Genomic DNA, 20798 nt, shown 5'->3' with positions numbered 1-20798 from the left:
GACACGAACCTTAGGCTCCCTCAAGTAAAAGCCGCTAAAGCATTTTACAATACAAAATCATCACTGAAAGCGCCGGAATATTCCGACTTGGCGATCTGAAGGTGAAACAAGCAACTGTAGGTTGCTCTAGGGACTATCTTCTGCAAATATTAGTTCCGACATTATTCAACCCGTGAAGGTCCGGGTTAGAATATTGATCTTCAGTAACCCATGCTTGTCGTAAGAGGCGACTAACGGGATCGGGTGGTCAGGCTCGCTGACTTGGTTGACACATGTCATCGGTTCCCAGTTGTGGAGATCGATGCTCATGCTGTTGATCACTGGATTGTCTGGTCCACACTCCATTATTTACAGACCGCCGCCATATAGCTGGAATATTGCTGAGTGCGGCGTAAAACTAAACTCACTCACTCACTCAAACATTATTCACAGTCAACGTTTTCCAGTTGTAGATATATGATTGACACAGATACAACTGACCTGCAAACTGTGACAGTGTTATGCTGTTAGATGATGTAGCACCATCAGTACATGTCCATGTCCCGCTGTCTCTGGTGGAATTTGCTGACGCGATGTCTAGAGTCAGGATCCTGGATGTACTGTCCAGACTCACATTGTATCCTGACACAGATGTCCCACACCTGCCTGATGATAAGCAGCCTCCTGGTTAGAAGTAAGACCCTTGTAGAAGAGAGCAGATCCACTGATAGCTGCATCTAGTGTACAGGTGATGCTGAAACTGACACCTTCGACAGGAACACGTCTGTTGGTGGCAAGAACTGAAGCTGACTCTGAAACAGTATGACGTGCTGGTTGTTTGTTTCAAATGTTGCTAGTGAGCGTGTTATGCTTTGAACAGTCTTTCAGTTGCACGTTAGTGTGATATGGGGAGTATTTGTGCGTTGTCATTTAAATAGCACACACGAATAAAATGGTTTTGAAAAGGGGGGGAATTTAGATTTCGAGCGATCATTTATATCTTTTGCCATGGATCATTCATATTTGCAGTACCAACATTGTGGAACAGTCTTACTTCTCCCATAAAAGATGCTTCACCCTCAGACTCATTCAAATCGGGACTCAAAACCTTCCTTTTCAAAACATTCTACAACGAATAACTGCCAACTATTCTGATGGTCATTTTGACGAACTGTCATATTTTCCTCATAAACTATTGTGACTCTTTTGTATGTAGTGCTTTGAGCATGCTCTGGATTGACTATGATTGACAAGAAATATCCATTTATTATTATAATTATTATATTATATCGCACTTTTACAGGACCGATTTCCGACCAAGCCCTTTTGTGTAACAATCCAAATCCACGATTTTATTTTTCTTTCTTTCTAAAGTCTGGTACAGATGCTACCTTGTTAAGCTGCAACATATCCTCATTTCAGGAATCAAAGTTCGTTCTTGGGTTAGAAGTTTGTCATCAAAGAATATGCCAACGTGCCTTCATGCGTCTTGTTTTCCTTTGGTACTAGATAATCAATTTTTTTCAGATATAATACCGATCTGAATATCACTTGAAATACGTTCGTCAACATCTGTTCAACAGGAATTGTGCCGATCTGCGAATCTAATCTAACGAAAGGGAGGTGACTCCAAACACCAAGTCCCGCTTTTCGGCAGGGTCGGCAGTTTTCATATTGAATGCTATTATTTATGTTTCAAAGCCCAACGATTATAACTAGAAATGTAGCGTTACCATCCAAGTCGGCTAATGTTATATTCTGGCTGGAAATAAAAGCGTCTGTTCAACCAGATAATCCCTCGGACAAGCTTTGCCTCTCAACTGTCAACCCAGCCAGAAGGTCAACATGTGCATAGTGTTTAGGGTACGTTTGTTGTATAGCAAGACATTACGTGTAAGCAGCAGTATGTAGCACGGACCTGCACCTACCACAAGGCCGTATGTGAGCAGTATCCAGCAGAACAAGCAGTGGAATTAACTCCAGAAACACACGTAGACTCATTTCATTGCTTGCAGCCTACCTGCATAGGTGGTGTCTGACAATACCAGCTGACCCCGGGTGGCTCAGTGGTAGACTAGGGTGCATAGGTAGTTGGATGAATAGACAACTGTAAATGTCCCGACTTTCCTTTCATTATGAGCGTATCAGACTTCGAAAAGCTATAAATGCATTGTAGTAACACTGGATCCATGTCAAATATGCAATGAGGAACTTAAATTCATGTCTGTATATTGAGAGTAAGTTGGCCACATTTAGCAACAGTCAGTCCATTTTAAAAGAGTCCTGTAGTTGAAATACAACATTAACTGCAATGTTCTCTGTTACACAATACATATTCTATTTTTATATTGAAGAAACTGAAAAAAAATGTAAGCCAAACTCACACTTATATGATGTGCATTCGAGACACACAATGTCTATATTTACAGCAACTTGGGCATGCTCATGATAGATATCAGATACGCCCGAGATACATGATACATGTTCAGTATATAAAGTGTCAGTGATAAACATCTCCCACTGGTACACACATATCAAAATACGAGATTATTCAATATTCAGTTTGGTACAGATGAACAGCCAATAGTCATTCTAACCCGTATTTGACTTAACAGCAGGAAATGATGCACACGCTTGTCATTAGTAGGATATATCTGGAATACATGACAAACAACATCAGTTAATTCACTTATTCTCTTGAGCCAATCAGCTGCAGGCAACCAATGTACATAGTTTCTAGGTCCTTACTACTACGTAAATAGCGAGTGAGTCTGGCATTTGAATGGCTAACCAAACATTTGTTACAACTTACACACGCCGTACTTTACGAATCGTGTCAGGATTGCGTCGTGGTGATGCAAAGAAACAGTTTATAATAGATCACTTGCATAGGTATGATGTCAGTAAATACGTCGTATTTTACAATCATGTAGTTTCTTTTCAACCCGGGAAGACACACATTCAATGGTAATCATGATTAACGCGAGTGAACGTTTCACACAAACTATACAAAGTATTGTGTCCCTTACGGTTACTCGTAGTAGACGGTTGTCTCAATGTTGCAGCTGGTTTTAACGCATATATTCAGCGACGACGCTGTATAGGCTGCTGTCTACATAATGCGACCCAGTCGCCTATTTATGTTGCATTCTTAGTTGTCAGTGCTTGGCGAGTGGGTGCGCAAAGAGTAGTCTACCTTCAGCCGTCGCCCCAATATATACTGAGAGAAACAAATAAAGGATCACAGGAAAATTCAAGCGTTCCTTAATTATTTTCCAGTTTCCATCACCACAGCGCTATTCAACGCTGGTGATGAAAACTGGAAAATATTAAAGGATAGCTTGAATTTTCTCGTGATACTTTTTTTGTTTCTCTCAGTATATCTCCTACCTGTGCTTGGTGAGAGTGTGTGTGCAAAGTTTATTTCACCTTCAACCGTCGCCCCAGTATGTCGCCTATTTATTCCTAGTGAGTGGGTGTGCAAAGGGTATTCCATCTTAAACGTCACAGATATATCCTGAATTGTGTTCATATAGGGCATAGTATTATATCCACCAAATTATCACTTTATAGAATCTCATAGCTTAGCATTTCCAGTAAACACCTTGTTCAAACTACATCCCATTTACCCATACTTCCAACATCGAATTCTCACAGATATTTCGGCCCCACCTGGCACGGGCTGTCAGACGCAACAGCAAATTCACAGATGTATACTGAATTATGTTTAATGTGCAGTTACAATACAACATGCAAAGATAAATTGCCGTTAAAGTAAAACCCATTTCCCTCTACATTTCCAACATAGCCACAACAGTTTAGCTGTTTTTTTCACAGGAGGTTGAGCTAGACGGAGGTCATGGTAAATAGGTGAAGGACATCTTTAAGTCGTTGTTGTTTGCTGCAGCTATAATGCTGCTGTTGCTGCTGAACGCCCTTGCTGGTCGAATGCTGCCGCTAGTTGACTGCTGCTGGGACTCAAGGTGATATATACGAATATGATGTCACGTGTCATGGGCCTAGAAATACAGGGACACGTGTTGGCAGAAGACCGGGACTATCCTCAGGATCTCCAGGAGGATAATCCCTTGTCCCCTCGAACATGTTTGACTGAGAATGACAGAAGACATGACAAAACAATTCCTGGAAGATCTAGTTCTGAGAGGGTCTACATCTGATAAAAAAAACTCATCACAGGTCTTCAGTCCAAGTTGAAGTATATGATTCATTATCAATATCTGAAATTTTACCTCTCTTTGGTTCACAGGATGTTCCAAATCAACCACGAAACTTGGCTGGAAGATTACATTGAATTTTAACCCATTGTGGTGTAAGTTCAAGATTCATTTTGAAAAAAAATGATGACTACAAATTGATACCTTTATTCAGTCTTCGGTCCTCGGTGAATTCTTCATGGAGATCAGTATAGCTTACCTTTCAGTGATGTTCAAGAATGAGAAGATTAAATGTAAAGACGCTTGCAATGGCTACTTCTCTCCGGTTCGAATTATTATAATAACGATGACAATGGTGAGTGTATGTGCTCTTTCCGACATGTTGAATATTTTCCCCAAGCCCAGCCAGTCTGTCAGGACATTGATTGCTGCGTGTAATTTTGGCTGTTTGATGTTTTTTATTTTATATTTTATTTAGCAGGGAATTTAAGTTTGTGTGACCTGTTTGTAATGCAATGACTGAAACACGATTTATTGTGGCGATAGTAATCGATATGGTCAATCAGATCACTGGGGTAGTTCTGTATAAGCGTGAATTGGCTGTGGATCGGAAAGATCACTTAGAAGAACTGTATGGAAATAAATCGTCGATTGTTGATTCTCGATCATTCCCCTTTATTACGAATCAACACAAATGATCACACATGACGATTGGAAGTTGTCCATTTATTGGGCGCTTCAAGACATTTTACAAGCGATTCTTTTGGTTTTTTACGAGTCTCCTGATGAATTTATCCGGTTGATACAGGAGTAGTTTGTGTCACAGAGCAAGTGTTCAACAAGGATAATTGCCTCTTCGAAGTTTTGATTGACTTATGTAGTTACATGCACTGTGTCCGTGCCATCTGCTGCAATTCAGAAGCTGGGTGTAACGTCTGCAAATAAAAGAGAGGAAAATCAATAATAACTACAATGCACAAGTTCTTGTTTTGTGCCCTAGTTATCGCATTCAAATTCTAGCTGTGTGAGCCGAAATGCCCCGTTCCCTATCACTATATACTAATTATTATTTTACTACAGGTTCAATCCTGGTGTTCTTAAAAGACAGTTACAGTGGAATGTTTGGACCAAGGAGTGATTCTTCACTCAAAAGGAAAATAGCCAGGAAATAGTCTCTTTCGTGTTGATTCCATTGTGTTCTTTCCATGTCCATCGCCTTGAAAACAAACAAGGGGATAAGGCAGATACGGTCGAACCGTTCTTGGTAGAGGACCGTGCAATGAAATGTACAATCTTGTAACGTGACTGAGTTTAGTTTTACGCCGCACTCAGCAATATTCCACCTATATGTCGGCGGCTTGTAAATAGGCTTTTTACCCTTGTCAATGGTTTTATTCATAGGATCATAGTGGTTTCTTTGGATACCGTTTTTTTTCAGTGGCAGCATTTGTTTCTCCTCAAGCATTTCTTGAGACAGATTGTTCGCAATGACACGACCACTTGTCAGTTTGACAAGGGATGATGAATACATTTACACTAATCATAGAAAAACCGTGAGGTCACAGGGCATGAATATTTAGTGAGGGAGCCATGAGATACCTCATGGGTTAAAACACTCGCATGCAGCCTGGATTTATTCTTTGTGAATTTGATCTTTGAAAGTATTACGTCCGAGTCAGGAAAGTACAAAAGATTGCCAATTCAGACCTCCCATGTGACTAATATGTATATGTTTAAATATATATTCCCGTCCCTGTGCAAAGATGGTGACAACTGAATGAATGTATATATTATCTATTACTTAATTATTTTCCAATAGATGCCTCTTTTTGGTCAATTTTCAATTTTCACTATTCTAATTACCCTCAACAGTTTAGGTAAGTATGCATGAAATTAAAACATGTAAGAAATTGTTATCAATGCAAATGATAAGGTTATCTACAGGAATATAGCTTATTGTTTCAGCTGTGAAAGTGAAATAACAAATTCTCCTCAAAAGAATAAGCAATAATGATATTCAAATCAGATTAACACTACAACTGAATATATATGTCCCTCTTCAACTGACAAATGGTCTGCAGAGTGATATAACTTCCTCAGAGCTTTCGTTCTTTTCCTTTTCATTTTCGTGCTTGATTTTAATTAATGTTTAAAGTCACATTTTCATGTGAAGAGTTTGGATAGAAGAAAACACAAGTACAAGACAGACATACCCTCCTCAAGTATGGAGAAATGTTTAAATTTTCTGTTGACACATCCATAGTAATAAGCAGTGGTTTACTCATGCACACATGCGTGTCGTGTTTCGTGAAGCTGAACAGGCTGCGATTTTATCTTGATCAAGAATTTGCTTGGGATTTCATATTTGGAGCCATATGAATTATGTTTTGAGCTTCTGTTCTATATCCTACAAAGAATGCATCAACGATTATTGTAAGTGGACTAATGGTCCTTCAGGACATTATGTCGGAGGAGGTAATTGTTTGTTATATTTCCGGCACACATTGTTGTTCACCTGTGACTATGGTCGTCAACTGTGTCAATAGAGATTATAACGGTGTCAATAGAGATACCAAAACATAGCTGACAGAGATATACAGGTGACTCAGTAGATATACAACAATCTGTCGACAGGCTATCAGATTTGTGGTTCAGAGTTAGGCAGATGCAACCAGACAAGGGGAATCCCACTTCCCTGACGAGGTGTCAATAACATACATGTTGTGCTTGCAGACCCTTTTCTTGGGTAAGACTTCGGCAACAAATTCTAATACTAGTTCCTGGTAGGTCAGGCCAGTTGGTGATAAGAAAGTCTTTGTAGACTTCTGACACCGCGCATAATGTTCTCCCGGGTTGCGAATGCGTACATAACATACCTGTGAGAATTGAACTGAACATACTCTTTGTTTTGCATTAAAAGGGAGACAACTGATATCAGGATGATACTGTCTTTGTCAGCTGTGTAAATTTGATAAGACCCAACTATGTGGTAGGCCGAATGCAACTTGCACAAATGACCCTGATATGATTTCAGTGTGCACCAAAGTATAGCAATATATTGTGATACTAGACCCGTGTGTTGGTCCGCCCTCCTTACCGTTTTGTGAAGGATGGTTGTCAGTTGTACAATAAATCTCACTGGATCACGAGTTTTGCTGTTCCCTGTCAGGCGCTGGCAACGTGGCGTCATTACAGTATACCAACAAATAGTTGTGCATGGGCATTGATATATAAATATACAAATAAGTACACGTTTAAAGAGATCTACGATTGCACTAAGTGGCAGTCACTGATTGACTATCTTTAACAAGCACCCACACAAAACACACGCACACACTGTCTTTATATATTTGGAAGCACACACATGCACATCCACAACTCAAGCGAACGCAAACACATGCAGACACAAACACACACATACGCGGACGAACACAAAAACTAACAAGTACACAAGAACACACACACAGTCGCTGTTATCGACCATAAAAGGCGTACAGACACAAACTATCTCTGTTACGTACAACCTTAGCCTTCTCGAGCACCTGCTTATAGTGAGCCGCGGTTGATAGATCCTAGATCAGATATATGATAACACATATATCATTGAAGAGGACACACACACACGTACAAAAACACTCTCACAATCTCTGTCACTCTTCACTAAGGAGGAATAAAAGATTATATTACAGTTTTGGATGAACTGATTTGCATTGCCTTTAATATGACTGTAGACATTATCATTTAACGTGCCATCCTGTATTCTCATCCCATTACGTTGTTGTTTTTATCAAATGGCATGTATTTCTCTGATTACAAGTTATAATTTAATATACAAAATACTGCTCCAAACGCAGTTTGTTGACCATGTGCATGGTGTGGCGAAAAGGGTCTATTGACATAGTTGCATGACGTACAGACCAAATTCATGATAAGCATGCATGTTGTGTAGTGAAAATACAACGTACGTGTGCGATGCTTCGTTCTGCATAGTTGATTCGAAATTAACATAAAGCAGTTCTTCAACAACGTTTGGTAAGACGAATGACGGTTTTACTGTGATAGTTGAACTTGAAAAGTCCCTATGAGATTGCCAATGTGATACAGAAATATATGTTTGTCTGTGTCATAATCATCTGTAACACAACACAACTGTATCGATATTATTTTATTGCCAGAACTGATGACATTTCGGTGTTGATCCTAACAGCGATATCAAGCAAATGATACACAACATCATTCACAAGGAGAATATATACATGAGGGACATATGGGTTTATGCAGTTGACGAGGTTGCAATAAAGAAGTTGTCTATCCAATAAAAGTGTTCCTCTACATATCCAAGTAGTTCTATCACGTGTCACAGATACACATGTAACTGTCAGAGGATCGTGTCAGGAAAGGCGAAAACATAATCAGATGTGATTGTTGGTGTTGGTGGTGGACAACGTGGCGGTGGCTACAACGAAATAGAGGTTAGGTATTTAACTTAAGGAATTCTATGTCACATTCATATTCAGTCTATATTCTATAATATACTTTAATACCAACCTGGGACATCCAAGTTAATAGAGCTATCCTTTCCACCAAAAGCTGCATCACATGTCCAGGTAGTTTTGTCACGTATCACAGATGCAGATGTGATACTGAGAGTAAAGCTAGTTCCAGGACAGTCGAAGACGTAATCAAATGGAATAGTTGATGCTGATTTTGGCGTTTCACATGTTGCTCGTGCCACCTCGTAAATAACACTTGCACCTCTTTTCCAAATAATATGTGTCTCAGTGGCAGAACCAGTTTCACAATTTAAAACACAGCTGCTTCCCTCAGTGACTACACCCCCACAGGATGACGTGAGAACATACGACTGTCCATGCACTGAAACAGATGAGAAGAGACTCCTATAAAAGCGCCTATTGAAAAAACACATTGATTTTATGTAATTTATCATTTTATCAGAATAATATGTATATCAGATTCCTTCCCCAATTTTCTCTACTCAAATCACTGTAATATACTTTCAATAGTGGGCATTATTTCAATGTGCTGATGTTTGTTGTATGAAAAGCTGATGATGGCTTCCACAACCGAAGGACATAATTATGTTAAGAGAAGGACCATGTTTTCGACATCTTCTGCAGTGGTAAACACAGTCGTAATTGTATGAAACTTGTTGCCATGGAAGCTTGGAAAAGACATCATTTTTTGTCATCGAATTTGGAAATGCACTCTACATGTCCACCATGAAACTTTTTGAAAGCTTTACTGGGGCCTTGAATGTTGTGACCTTGAACTAATGAGCAAGAGTGGTATGTCGCCGTTTTTAGTCTTGCATGTTCGATTGTACCTCAAAGGTTCTGAAATGTAGACACAAAAGGCTGGACCTGTTGGAATATTGGTCGATATGAAAAATAAACTTCCAGGAGGTATAATGTGTGTGAGAGACATTCCATCTGGTCAAAGGGTATATTTGAAATAGATGGTTATGTCAGTTTCCGCCAGAGTAGAATAAATAACGAGCAATCCAAATGCCACAAATCCTCGTGGGACAGGCTGTGCAATATTTGTAAAGTCAGACTTGTCCTTCAGCGGGCATAAGTTACCTAAAACTGTTTTCGAATCCAATGCAGTTTGAACTTTCTTCGAAGAAAATAAATCAATCTCAGTGATTCTTGTTTACAATACGGGAAAGCCTAATGTAAACAATTTTAATAGTCACAGTGTGTTGTTGTATGCAATAAAAGAGACTTTACTGGAACGGTTGTTGAAAATAGACCTGGTGATTTTAAATGATGGTATAATGACCAGAATGGATTTGGGGAGATGGGTGTTTTCAGGCCATGGAGTCTTGTAATATATCCCTCTCATTAGCTCCTAAATATAACTAGGATGTATTCCAAAACAATGCTTTAGGTGGTGATCACTTCCCAGTATTACTGAAAGTCAGCTTAGCTTTGAACGTACGCGTCTCATGTTCGAAATTTAAACATGCAAACTGGTGGGAGTTTTCTTCTCTTTATGAGACACATAATACATACAAACTAATAAGACGTTGGTGTTTCAAACGGTAATGTTATTTCTAAACTTACTGGAGACAACTATAGGAAAATCATCCAGACTTTCATTTCACTGGTGGTATGATGGATGAGAAAAAGCAAATAAAACACGAGAACAAGCCTGCAATAGGAATTGTCAATTCCATGTGAACTGGATATGTTTAGGAAGAAACGTGCCGAATTCCAACGTATAATCCACATGACCAACGCTCTAATTGGCGTGGTAATCTTCCAAGTATAAATAGATTTACTCCATTATCTTCCTCTTGGTCTAAAAATAAACTCTCGGCGATTCTCATATCCGTTGTCCTACACCTGTTCTAGGCAGAGACGGCAGTATTGTGACCAATATTCATAAGGCAAACGCGCCAGCTGATCGATTTAAAACCAGGGGCGTAGTAGCTACCACTATAAAAAAAGCCCGGGCTTACACATGACTTTTACTAAAAATCACCATGAAAGTAGGACAAGCCCTTTACGCTATCTAAATATAAAGCTTAGCAGCCTATCGGGTTTACAGGGAAAAAAATGGCTTGGTAGGCGCATGAAAAGTGTAGCTCTGATATCTTCAGAGGGATTTTAGAGAAGTCAAAGGATCCATTTCAACATTTCACTGTCCAAGCGAAAGTAGGTATTTTCCCCTAAACATTTGAATTCTGAATTTCATACAATAACATTAAATTACGAAGCATATCCAAGTTTCATAAAGGAGCATGTATAAGTCATAAAATGGGATTGACGATTGGTGAAAACGTGCAGATGAAATGCCTCTTACTTCACTTTCCACACGTCAAGTTTTAGACAAACCAAAATAACGCAACCCAGATGTGAAATGCAAACCAGCTAGAAGAACGAGGAATGGTCATGAATATCAGAATGTTCAGAGATACAATGTGCGTTGTGTCATTGCACTTCGATTGCGTACATCTCCGGCCTAAAAATAAAAACCCATTTTACAAGCAGGTATAAAAAGCTAAATATAGAACGTCAGTGCAAAAGAATACACTCAGTCTTGACTATACTCAGAAACAAATTCCGTTTGGTGTAAAGGGAAAATTAGCCGTGAAAATACTATGATTATACCACTGAAGTCAATAATGACACAAGTTTTCGCGGAAAGGTTAAGTATGTGCTGCCCTGCCAGTAACAGCCGCCATTCACAAAATATGCCTAAAATTGGAAGTCTTCATTTTATCTGACGCTCTTGCCATGCGACGGCTGCATGTAAACAAACCAGGCAATCAAGTGATCGATCGGCTGGAAAATACAAAAAAGATAATTTTGAATTTGTATGCAGAAGAATACACATTCAGTTTTAATGTCACGGGACACATATTTCTTTAGCAGGCACGGTTAAACATGCCAGAGCGCTTGAGACTTCAATACACCAGGTGAGTGAGTTAGCACTCATTGTTAGCAATATTCCCGCAATAGCACGGCGGTGGACACTAGAAATGGGCTTCACACACATTGTGCCCATGTCGGGAATCGGACCAGGGCCCCCAACATGACGAGCGCACGCTTTTAACTACTCCAGCACAAATACCACACCGATCCCGTTGAATTAATAAACCACTCAATTCAAGAATGTTTAAGTGACCTACCCACCACAAATCCAAACTGTAAAGACAAAACGGCAGTCACTTGTAGAAATATGTTCATTTTCGAAACGGAAGTTATTACTGTGGATTGTTGGGATAGAACGATTTCGGTCGAGTCTGTTTGTATCAATCCACTTTCTCTCACACCACTACACCTTTATCGTGTAAGCTTCTGTGCCTCTTTGAATGTACATGTATGGTTTGACTAAACTGGCTGTTATCTTGTGCCCGACAAAAAGTACTGCTGGGCACAACTAAGCCAGCCTGGTTCCCCGGTTATGCTGCACTGGCGCTACTTATCAGCTGGGTCCCGCCTGTTGCATTGTCCCTCCCATTGCAATAAGGGACCGTTCATAATTTATTGCTAGGGGTGTGGATGGGGTGTGGTGTGCAAGTGTGTCTGTGTGTGGGTGGGTGTGTGGGGTTTGATGAATATTATGGAGAAGACCGTAGAATGCCCCCCTACCCCCTAAAATTTATGTGCCAAGTAAGTGACACCCCCAGCATGTCATGTACAAAACTAATGACACCCCCCAGTACATGCGTACAACCTACCTCTCCAGAACAAATGGGTGACCCCCACTCACCCCACCCCACTCGACACACACACACTCACTCAAACAGTTAAAATGACATTTCATAACAAGTCGGCTTTATGCCGAAACAGACTGTGCACAAAATACAAAAAAGTGATGACACTCATAGCATAGGAATGGATTATATAAAGTAGGTGATTGCATCGAGTGTACACGAAAGGTTTAAGCATGCCCTGCTACCGTACAACCTCAGACGCGCAGCCGCTCCGGTTTATGCATGTGAGTGAGTTATTCATCTAAATCCTCAATGTCTGCATGTTTATACACTAAGGACTATTATAAATAGAAAAAGGGGTTTGGGCTCCTTACGTTTTATTCATTCAAGAGAAACGGTGATTAGTAGCAGAGACTCATAATTTTATTCACACCTGATAACCGTCCAGTTCGAAACGAAACATGTAAGAGGGCAGTGGCGTAGTCTTGCTGTTGAAGGCACGGGTTCCATCCCGACATGGATAGAATGTGTAAAGCCGATTTCTGTTGTCCCCGCCGTGAAATTGCCGGAATATTTCTAAAAACCCAACGCTCGCTGTAACAGAGCTGTCTGTCGACTGATTGACATCAGGGGATGCTATCTTCCCGGGAATACATGTACAACAGGATTGATAAATGTATTTTGGATAAGAGATATCGTTACTCATTAACAACGAACTTGTTTGTCATTAGGATTAATGTCCAAATCGCATAACATTGGTTAAACGTACTCTTTCAATTTCCGACAGGGACTTAAGAACACATCCAACACTGCGGGCTATTACAAGAATCAGTAGCAGTAGTGATGATAGTAGTAGCATTAGGTGCTGCTAATGATAGTAGTAGTAGCAGCAGCAACAGTAGTAGTAGAAGTAGTAGTAGCAGTAGTAGTAGTAATAGAAGTAGAAGTAGTAGTAATAGTAGTAGTAATAATAACAGCAGTAGTAGTAGTAGTAGCAGTAGTAGTAATGGTAATAGTAGTAGTAGTAGCAGTAGAAGTAGTAGTAATAGTAGTAATAATAATAGTAATAGTAATACTTGTAGCCGTAGTAGTAGTAGCAGCAGTAGTAGTAGTAGCAATAGTAGTAGCAGTAGTAGTAGTAATAGTAGTAGTAGCAGTAGAAGTAGTAGTAGTAGTAGTAGCAGCAACAGTAGAAGTGGTAGAAGTAGTGTGTGGTAGTAGTGGTAGCGGTTGTAGTAATAGTAATAGTATTAATAATAATAGTAATAGTAAAACTTGTAGCAGTAGTTGTAGCAGTAGTAGAAGTAATACTAATGGCAGTAGTAGTAGTAGTAGTAGTAGTAATCTTAGTAGTAGTAGTAGTAGCAGGATGATGGTAGTGAGTAGTAGTAAATAATAGAGTAGTAGTAGTAGTAGTAGTAGTAGTAATAGTAGTAGTAGTAGCAGTGATAACAGTGAGTAGTAGTAGTGGTAGCAGTGGTGAGTAGTAGTAGTAGTAGTCATAGTAATGGTAGTAGTAGTAATAGTAATGTAGTAGTTTGGTGTGGCAGTAGTTGTAGCAGTGGTAGTAGTAGTAGTAGTAGTAGTAACACTAGTAGTAGTAGAGTGAGTAGTGGTAGTAGTAATAGTAGTAGTGTGTAGTGTAGTAGTAGTAGTAGTAGTATTAGTGGTAATTAGTGTAACAGTAGGTAGTAGTAGTAGTAGTGAGTTAGTAGTAGTAATAATAGTGAGTAGTAGAGTAGCAGTAGTAGTAGCAGTGGTAGTAATAGAAGTAGTAGTAGTAGTAGTAGTAGTGAGTAAAAGTAGGTGAGTAGTGTAGAGCACAATAGTAGTAGTAGTAGTAGGAAGTAGGTGGTAGATGTAGTAGTAGTGGTAGTAGTGAGTAGTAGTAGTGGTGGTAGTAGTAGTAGTAGTAGTAGTGGTATAGTAACAGTAGCAGTAGTAGTGAGTGGTAGTAGAAGTAGTGTGTGGTAGTAGTAGTAGTAGTAGTAAAGTAGTAGTTGTAGTAGCAGTAGTAGTAGTAGCAGTAGTAGTAGTAATGTAGAGTAGTAGTAGTAGTAGTGGCAGTGGTAGAGTAGTCCTCCTCCTCCTCCTCTCCTCCCTCTCCTCCTCTCCTCTCTCCTCTCTCCTCCTCCTCTCCTCTCCTCTCTCTCCTCCTCCTCCTCCTCCTCCTCTCCTCCTCCTCCTCTCCTCCTCCTCCTCCTCTCTCTCTCTCCTCCTCCTCCTCCTCCTCCTCTCCTCCTCCTCCTCCTCTCTCTCCTCTCCTCCTCTCTCTCTCCTCCTCTCCTCCTCCTCCTCCTCCTCCTCTCCTCCTCTCCTCCTCCTCTCCTCCTCCTCCTCCTCTCTCCTCTCTCCTCCTCTCTCTCCTCTCCTCCTCCTCCTCCTCTCCTCTCCTCTCTCCTCTCTCCTCCTCCTCCTCCTCCTCCTCCTCTCTCCTCTCTCCTCCTCCTCTCTCCTCTCTCCTCCTCTCCTCCTCCTCCTCTCTCTCTCCTCCTCCTCTCCTCCTCTCTCCTCCTCTCTCCTCCTCTCCTCTCTCTCCTCTCTCTCTCTCCTCTCTCCTCCTCCTCCTCTCTCCTCTCTCTCTCTCTCTCCTCCTCCTCCTCCTCCTCCTCCTCCTCTCTCCTCCTCTCCTCTCTCTCCTCCTCCTCCTCCTCTCTCCTCCTCCTCTCTCTCTCTCCTCCTCCTCCTCTCTCCTCCTCCTCCTCCTCCTCTCCTCCTCTCTCCTCTCCTCTCCTCCTCTCTCCTCTCTCTCCTCCTCCTCTCCTCTCCTCTCTCCTCCTCCTCTCCTCCTCCTCCTCCTCTCTCTCCTCTCCTCTCTCTCTCTCTCCTCTCTCCTCTCTCCTCTCTCCTCCTCCTCCTCCTCTCCTCCTCCTCCTCCTCTCTCTCCTCCTCTCTCCTCCTCTCTCTCCTCTCTCCTCCTCCTCTCTCTCTCCTCCTCCTCTCCTCTCTCTCCTCCTCTCTCTCTCCTCTCCTCTCTCTCTCATCTCTCCTCCTCCTCCTCCTCCTCCTCTCCTCCTCCTCTCCTCCTCCTCCTCCTCTCTCCTCCTCCTCTCTCTCTCCTCCTCCTCATCCTCTCCTCCTCTCTCCTCTCTCTCCTCTCTCCTCTCCTCCTCTCGTCGTCGTATGTAATGTCATCCTCATCTCGTCTCCTGTCAATCAATCAGTCCTGTGTGTTCAATATCCAATAAAGTAATAGTATAAGTGTATCGTAAATCAAAATCGTGTAAATCATGTAAAAAAAATCGTCATCAGTCATGTGTAAATGTCATGTGCTGTCAAAGTAGTAAGTAATGTGAACATCCATGCTCAAGTAGTAATAGTAAATAATAAGTAAATGTCAAGTAAAATAAAAGTAGTAAATAAGTCATAAGTAATGTGAAATAGTAAATGTGTAAAAATAACTTTGCTGAAATGTAAGTAACAAAATTATGTAAATATGGTGTAAGTAATGCTTTAGCTTAGTAAATAGTAAAATAAATAAATGTGAAGTAGTAAGTAAGTAAATGTAGTAAGTAGTAAAGTAAAAATGTAATGCAGTAACAGTAGTAAATAGTAATGTAGTGAAAGTAGTAATATAAGTGGTAAGTAGTAGTAAATTAGTAGTAGTAAAGTAAGTAGTAAGTAAGTAGTAATGTGGTAGTAGTAAGTAGTAGTCCAGTAGTAAGTAGTAGTGAGTGGTAATGAGTAGTAGTAGTAGTAGTGTAGTGAGTAGTAGTAGTAGTAGTAGTAAAGTAGTAGTAAGTAAGTAGTAAGTAGTAAAGTAATGTAAGTAGTAAATAATTGTGTGTAGTAACAGTGGTAGTGAAAGTAGTAGTGAACAGTAGTAGTAGTAGTAGTAGTAAGTAGTAATGAGTAGTAATGGTAGTAGTAGTAGTAGTGGTAATTAGTGGTAATGAGTAGTGGTAGTGAGTGAACAGTAGTAGTAGTAGTAGTAATGGCAGTGGTAGTAGTAGTAGTAGTAGTAGTAGTAGTGATAATAGTAGTAATGGTAGTAGTAAAGTAGTAGTGAAGTAGTGAGTAATAGTAGTAGTAAGTAGAAGTAGTAAAAGTAGTGAGTAGTAGCAGTAGTAGTAGTAGTAGTAATATGAGTAGTAGTAGTAGTCAGTAGTAGTAATAGTAAAAGTAATAGTAGTAGTAGTAATAGTAGTAGTAGTAGTAGTAAAATAGTAGTGTAGTAGTAGTAGTAAAGTAGTAGTAACAGTAGTAGTAGTAGTAGTAAAATAGTAGTAGTAGTAGTAGTAGTAGTAGTAGTAGTAGAGTAGTAAATGGTGAGTAGTGGTAGCAGTAGTGAGTGGTAGTAGTAGTGGTGGTAGTAGTAGTAGTAGTAGTAGTAGTAGTAGTAGTAGTAGTAGTAGTAGTAGTAGTAATAGTAATAGTAGCAGTAGTAATAGTAGTAATAGTAATAGTAGTAGTAGTAGTAGTAGTAGTAGTAGTAGTAGTAGTAGTAGTAGTAGTAATAGTAATAGTAGTATTAGTAATAGTTGTAGTAGTAGTAGTATAAGTAGTATTAGTACCAACAGCAGTAGTAGTAGTAGAAGTAGTAGTAGTAGTTGCAGTAGGTAGTAGTAGTAGTAGTAGTAGTAGTAGAAGTAGTAGTTGCAGTAACAGTAGTAGTAGAGGTAGTAGTTATAGTAGTAGCAGTAGTAGAAGCAGTAGGAGTAGTAGTAGTAATAATAGCAGCAGTAGTAGTAGCAGTAATAGTAGTAGTAGTAGTAGTAGCAGTAGTAGTAGTAGTAGTAGAAGTAATAGAAGTTGTAGTAGTAGTAGTATAAGTAGTATTAGTAGCAACAGTAGTAGTAGTAGAAGTAGTAGTAGTAGTAGCAGTGATAGTAGTAGTTATAGTAATAGTAGTAATAGTAATAGTAGTAATAGTAATAGTACTAGTACTAGTAATAGTAGTAGTAGAAGTAGTAGTAATAGTAGAAGTAATAGTAGTAGTAGTAGCAGGAGCAGTAGTAGTAGTATAAGTAGTAGTAGTAGTTGTAGTAGTAGCAATGGTAGTAGTAATAGTAGTAGTTGTAGTAGTAGCAATGGTAGTAGTAATCAGTAGTAGTAGTAGTAGAAGTAGTAGTAGCAGCAGCAGTAGAAGTAGGAGTATTAATAATAGCAGCAGTAGTAGTAGTAGTAGTAGTAGCAGTGGTAGTAGTAATAGTAGTAGTTCTAGTAATAGTAGTAATAGTAATAGTAGTAGTATTAGCAGTAGTAGAAGTAGTAGTAATAGTAGAAGTAATAGTAGAAGTAGTAGCGGAAGCAGTAGTAGTAGTATGAGTAGTAGTAGTATGAGTAGTAGCCGTAGTTGTAGTAGTAGCAATGGTTGTAGTAATAGTAGTAGTAGTAGTAGTAGTAGAAGTATTAGTAGTAATAGTAGAAGAAGTAGTAGCAGTCGTAGTAGTAGTAATAGTAGAAGTAGTAGTACAAGTAGTAGTAACAGTAGTAGTAGTAGCAGCAGTAGTAGCAGTAGTAATAATAGTACTACTACAGTTAATACTCATATGTGGTACCTAAATACTGCAGGTATTACCAACGATTGTTAACTTCACACTACAATTAATACTCCCATGTGGTACATTAATACTGCAGGTATTACCAACGATTGTTGATATCACACTACAGTTGATACACACATGTGTTACCTTCATACTGCAAGTATTACTCCCGATTGCTAACTTCACACTACAATTAATACTCCCATGTGTTACCTTTCACACTGCAGGTATTACCCCCGATTGTTAACCTCACACTACAGTTAATACTCCCATGTGTTACCTTCATACTGCAGGTATTACCCCCGATTGTTAACTTCATACTACAGTTAATACTCATATGTGGTACCTAAATACTGCAGGTATTACCAACGATTGTTAACTTCACACTACAATTAATACTCCCATATGGTACATTAATACTGCAGGTATTACCAACGATTGTTGATATCACACTACAGTTGATACACACATGTGTTACCTTCATACTGCAAGTATTACTCCCGATTGTTAACTTCACACTACAATTAATACTCCCATGTGTTACCTTTCACACTGCAGGTATTACCCCCGATTGTTAACCTCACACTACAGTTAATACTACAATATGTTACCTTCATTCTGCAGGTATTATCCCTGATTGTTAACTTTACACTACAGTTAATACTCCCACGTGTTACCTCTATACTGCAGGTATTACCCCCAATTGTTAGAGTCGTATACCATCACTTTTGGCAGTCAGGAGCAAGGGAAGACGGAGTGTGCCATAAAAACTGTAGTATAGTTTGTCTGAAACATTTATTGCTTCCAGCTTCGGGAAAATACATGTTTACTTCACAGGTCCCTTGAAAGTTTATGAGCAAATTTAACTGAGGAAAGAACTACGGGAAGAGTTCTATGGATATAAAACATTAGTATTAACATGAGCGACGTTTCGGTGTTGTTACTAACACTGTAATTTAGCACGTGCCAACCAACTACAGACCCCTTGCAAAGTATTCGTGACTTTCTATGACGTTGTCTCAAGGAAATGCATGTGCTCACTTCCGTTAATGATGCGCTGTCAAGTCATTGACATGCATGGCCGACAGATTCTGTTACCGCTTCCAGCACGTGACTATCACGTGATTGCATTGTTATTGTCGTCTGCTTCTTCGTTTCCTGTGTATATGTCGTCTGTAAACATGGGTCGCAAATCGTGTGAAGTCGACTATGCCACCAAACAAGGTGTCGTACGGCTTTATGAAGATGGCAAAAATATTCTGAAGTATCTCGTTTGTTGGACATACCAAGGACTACAATTGGAGATATCATAACAAATATCAAGCATCTGGCGACGTTGTGAACGAGCCGCGGAAATGACGATCTAAAGTCGTGTCCAATCGATCACGGCACCACTTTTTCGGAGCGTGAAAAAAAAACGCAGGTGAAGTTTAGGTGTAATAACTAATGACTTTAATAACAACAATAATCATCCTGTCTCTAGACGGACTGTTAAAGAATATTTCACACGGAAGGTTATCACCTGCGGAATTTAAGAAGAAAATGGTCGCTCGGGAAGTGAACCGAAAAACAAACCGCCTTGCATGGTGTACGGAACGGAGACACCGGAATGTTGATGCCAACAGGAGTTAAGTGATTTTTTATGATGAAAGTCAAATTGTGATTGGCAAGAATAATCGTGTCTTTATATGGAGGAAAGCCGACCAAGTAAACCGGCCCGAGTGAGCGGAAGGAGTCTTTGATGTGTGTGTATTCATGGTGTTTGAAGGACATATATATGCACAAAAGTATATTGACATGCTGGAAGATAATTTGTGGCCTGTCATGACACGGCATTTTGGAGATGAACAATATTAGTTCCAGGATGACAATGCCCCAGTTCATCCGGTTCATATTGTTGCTGATTACAAAGAACAAAATGGCATTAATTGTCTCACATGGCCAGCACAATCTCCGGAGGTGAATATTATCGAAAACATTTGGCTCAAACTCAAAATTTCCATAAAAAACAGAGCTGGCGACATAAGGACACGAGAGGACCTTTTCGCCGTAATTCACAGTGTGTGTCAAAATATGCCGATAAATTACATTGAAGGATTGTCTGCGTCAATTCCCTAACGGATTGAAGCTGTGATTTCAATGAAGGGAAATCTTACCAAATGGAACGCAGAGCTCGTCCATAAATATCCTTACTTTTCACAGCAACACAAATATTCTACACCTGTACAATTGAGAAAGATGAAAATGATTTGTAATAGCAAAATGATTGTTCAAGAACCTGTGAAAGAATAAGACACTGACGAATTATGCAGGGGTGGATACAGTGTTTTGAGAAAGGAGGGGTGCATACTCTTGAGGGAGGGTGGGTGAACACTTCAGTTTCTCCTGTTTTCACGGGTCATTTAATAAACTCTCAGGACAAAATGGGGGGCAAGTTAACGTCTTCAGTTGTAAGCGACCGTTTCGAATATCAGAACTCCGGCTTTACATGTCACAAACCGTATTCGTGTACATTAAGTCCGGAACTATAAACACTTTAAACTTGGACAGTCGCTTATAGGACTTCAAAAGGGAAGTTAGCGCCCTTTGGAACAAAAATTGTTTAAGAATCGGTTTTCAGTCCACTGTGCTTATCAAACGTGTCACTAAGAACATGAAACGTTCAACGTCCAGTGATGATGCATTTCTATGTTATATGAAGATACAAAGCGCTAAGCAAAGTATTTTAATGAGGAACTTGTAACATCCAGTGAAACTGCCAGCGACGCCAATTTGCCATTAAGTATGATGCAATGTCACGACAGGTATAACTGATAACATCCAGCATGACCGCTCAGTACAACACAATTTCATTTGCAAAAAAGACATACATGTTGATGCTACGTAGTATCAATTTGCAATCTTCATTATGCAAGATTAATGACGCTAAGATTTTTAAAGCAAATTTTAGGAGGAAATTTAGATGAGCAGTGA

At 39.8% G+C, this 20798-nt stretch overlaps 2 protein-coding genes and 1 long non-coding RNA gene across 6 annotated transcripts in view; all 3 read right to left on the bottom strand.

The window, feature by feature from the left end:
• LOC124267634 (mucin-5AC-like) overlaps positions 1 to 20798 on the bottom strand; it is a 155047-nt gene that overhangs the window by 31339 nt on the left and 102910 nt on the right. Inside the window, exons 1-2 of one of the 2 annotated variants that reach the window (XR_006896075.1) lie at positions 1908 to 2243; positions 481 to 791 (exon numbers count right to left, since the gene is read on the bottom strand). The gene's annotated coding sequence lies outside the window, so the exon portion shown is untranslated. Of the gene's footprint in view, positions 1 to 480; positions 792 to 1907 lie in introns of those variants that run through there. The other variant, XR_006896074.1, reaches the window with a different exon arrangement.
• On the bottom strand, positions 4864 to 7392 carry LOC124267642. The gene is made up of 2 exons (XR_006896086.1): positions 7252 to 7392; positions 4864 to 5089 (listed from the first exon to the last, which is right to left on the bottom strand). It is a non-coding gene; the product is annotated as an uncharacterized LOC124267642 (long non-coding RNA).
• On the bottom strand, positions 8304 to 13241 carry LOC124267636. Of its 3 annotated transcripts, XM_046702600.1 has the most exons (3): positions 11812 to 11956; positions 8703 to 9029; positions 8304 to 8610 (listed from the first exon to the last, which is right to left on the bottom strand). In XM_046702600.1, the coding sequence occupies exons 1-3, from the start codon at positions 11867 to 11869 to the stop codon at positions 8567 to 8569; spliced, it is 429 nt and encodes a 142-aa protein (XP_046558556.1). In that variant the 5' UTR covers positions 11870 to 11956; the 3' UTR covers positions 8304 to 8566. The 3 variants fall into 3 exon arrangements, 1 of the variants encoding a protein (XP_046558556.1); XR_006896078.1 differs by lacking the exons at positions 8304 to 8610; positions 11812 to 11956 and adding an exon at positions 11964 to 13241 and having other exon boundaries at positions 8617 to 9029; XR_006896077.1 differs by lacking the exon at positions 8304 to 8610 and having other exon boundaries at positions 8617 to 9029; positions 11816 to 11956.

This window comes from Haliotis rubra, unplaced genomic scaffold, assembly GCF_003918875.1.
Source record: "Haliotis rubra isolate DU_JTF1 unplaced genomic scaffold, ASM391887v1 Scf1327, whole genome shotgun sequence".
Classification (NCBI taxonomy): domain Eukaryota; kingdom Metazoa; phylum Mollusca; class Gastropoda; order Lepetellida; family Haliotidae; genus Haliotis; species Haliotis rubra.
Note: the sequence above shows the minus strand (reverse complement) of the source record. Positions and strands in the feature narration are given on the sequence as shown.

Excerpts from the sequence above, each read along its gene's own strand:
- LOC124267636 (XM_046702600.1), bottom strand. The coding sequence starts at position 11,869 with ATGAACATATTTCTACAAGTGACTGCCGTTTTGTCTTTACAGTTTGGA. Across the intron at positions 9,030-11,811 it reads ACAGTTTGGATTTGTGGTGG|TGCATGGACAGTCGTATGTT; the intron begins GTAGGTCACTTA and ends CATCTGTTTCAG. Across the intron at positions 8,611-8,702 it reads TATTAACTTGGATGTCCCAG|CCACCGCCACGTTGTCCACC; the intron begins GTTGGTATTAAA and ends ATTTCGTTGTAG.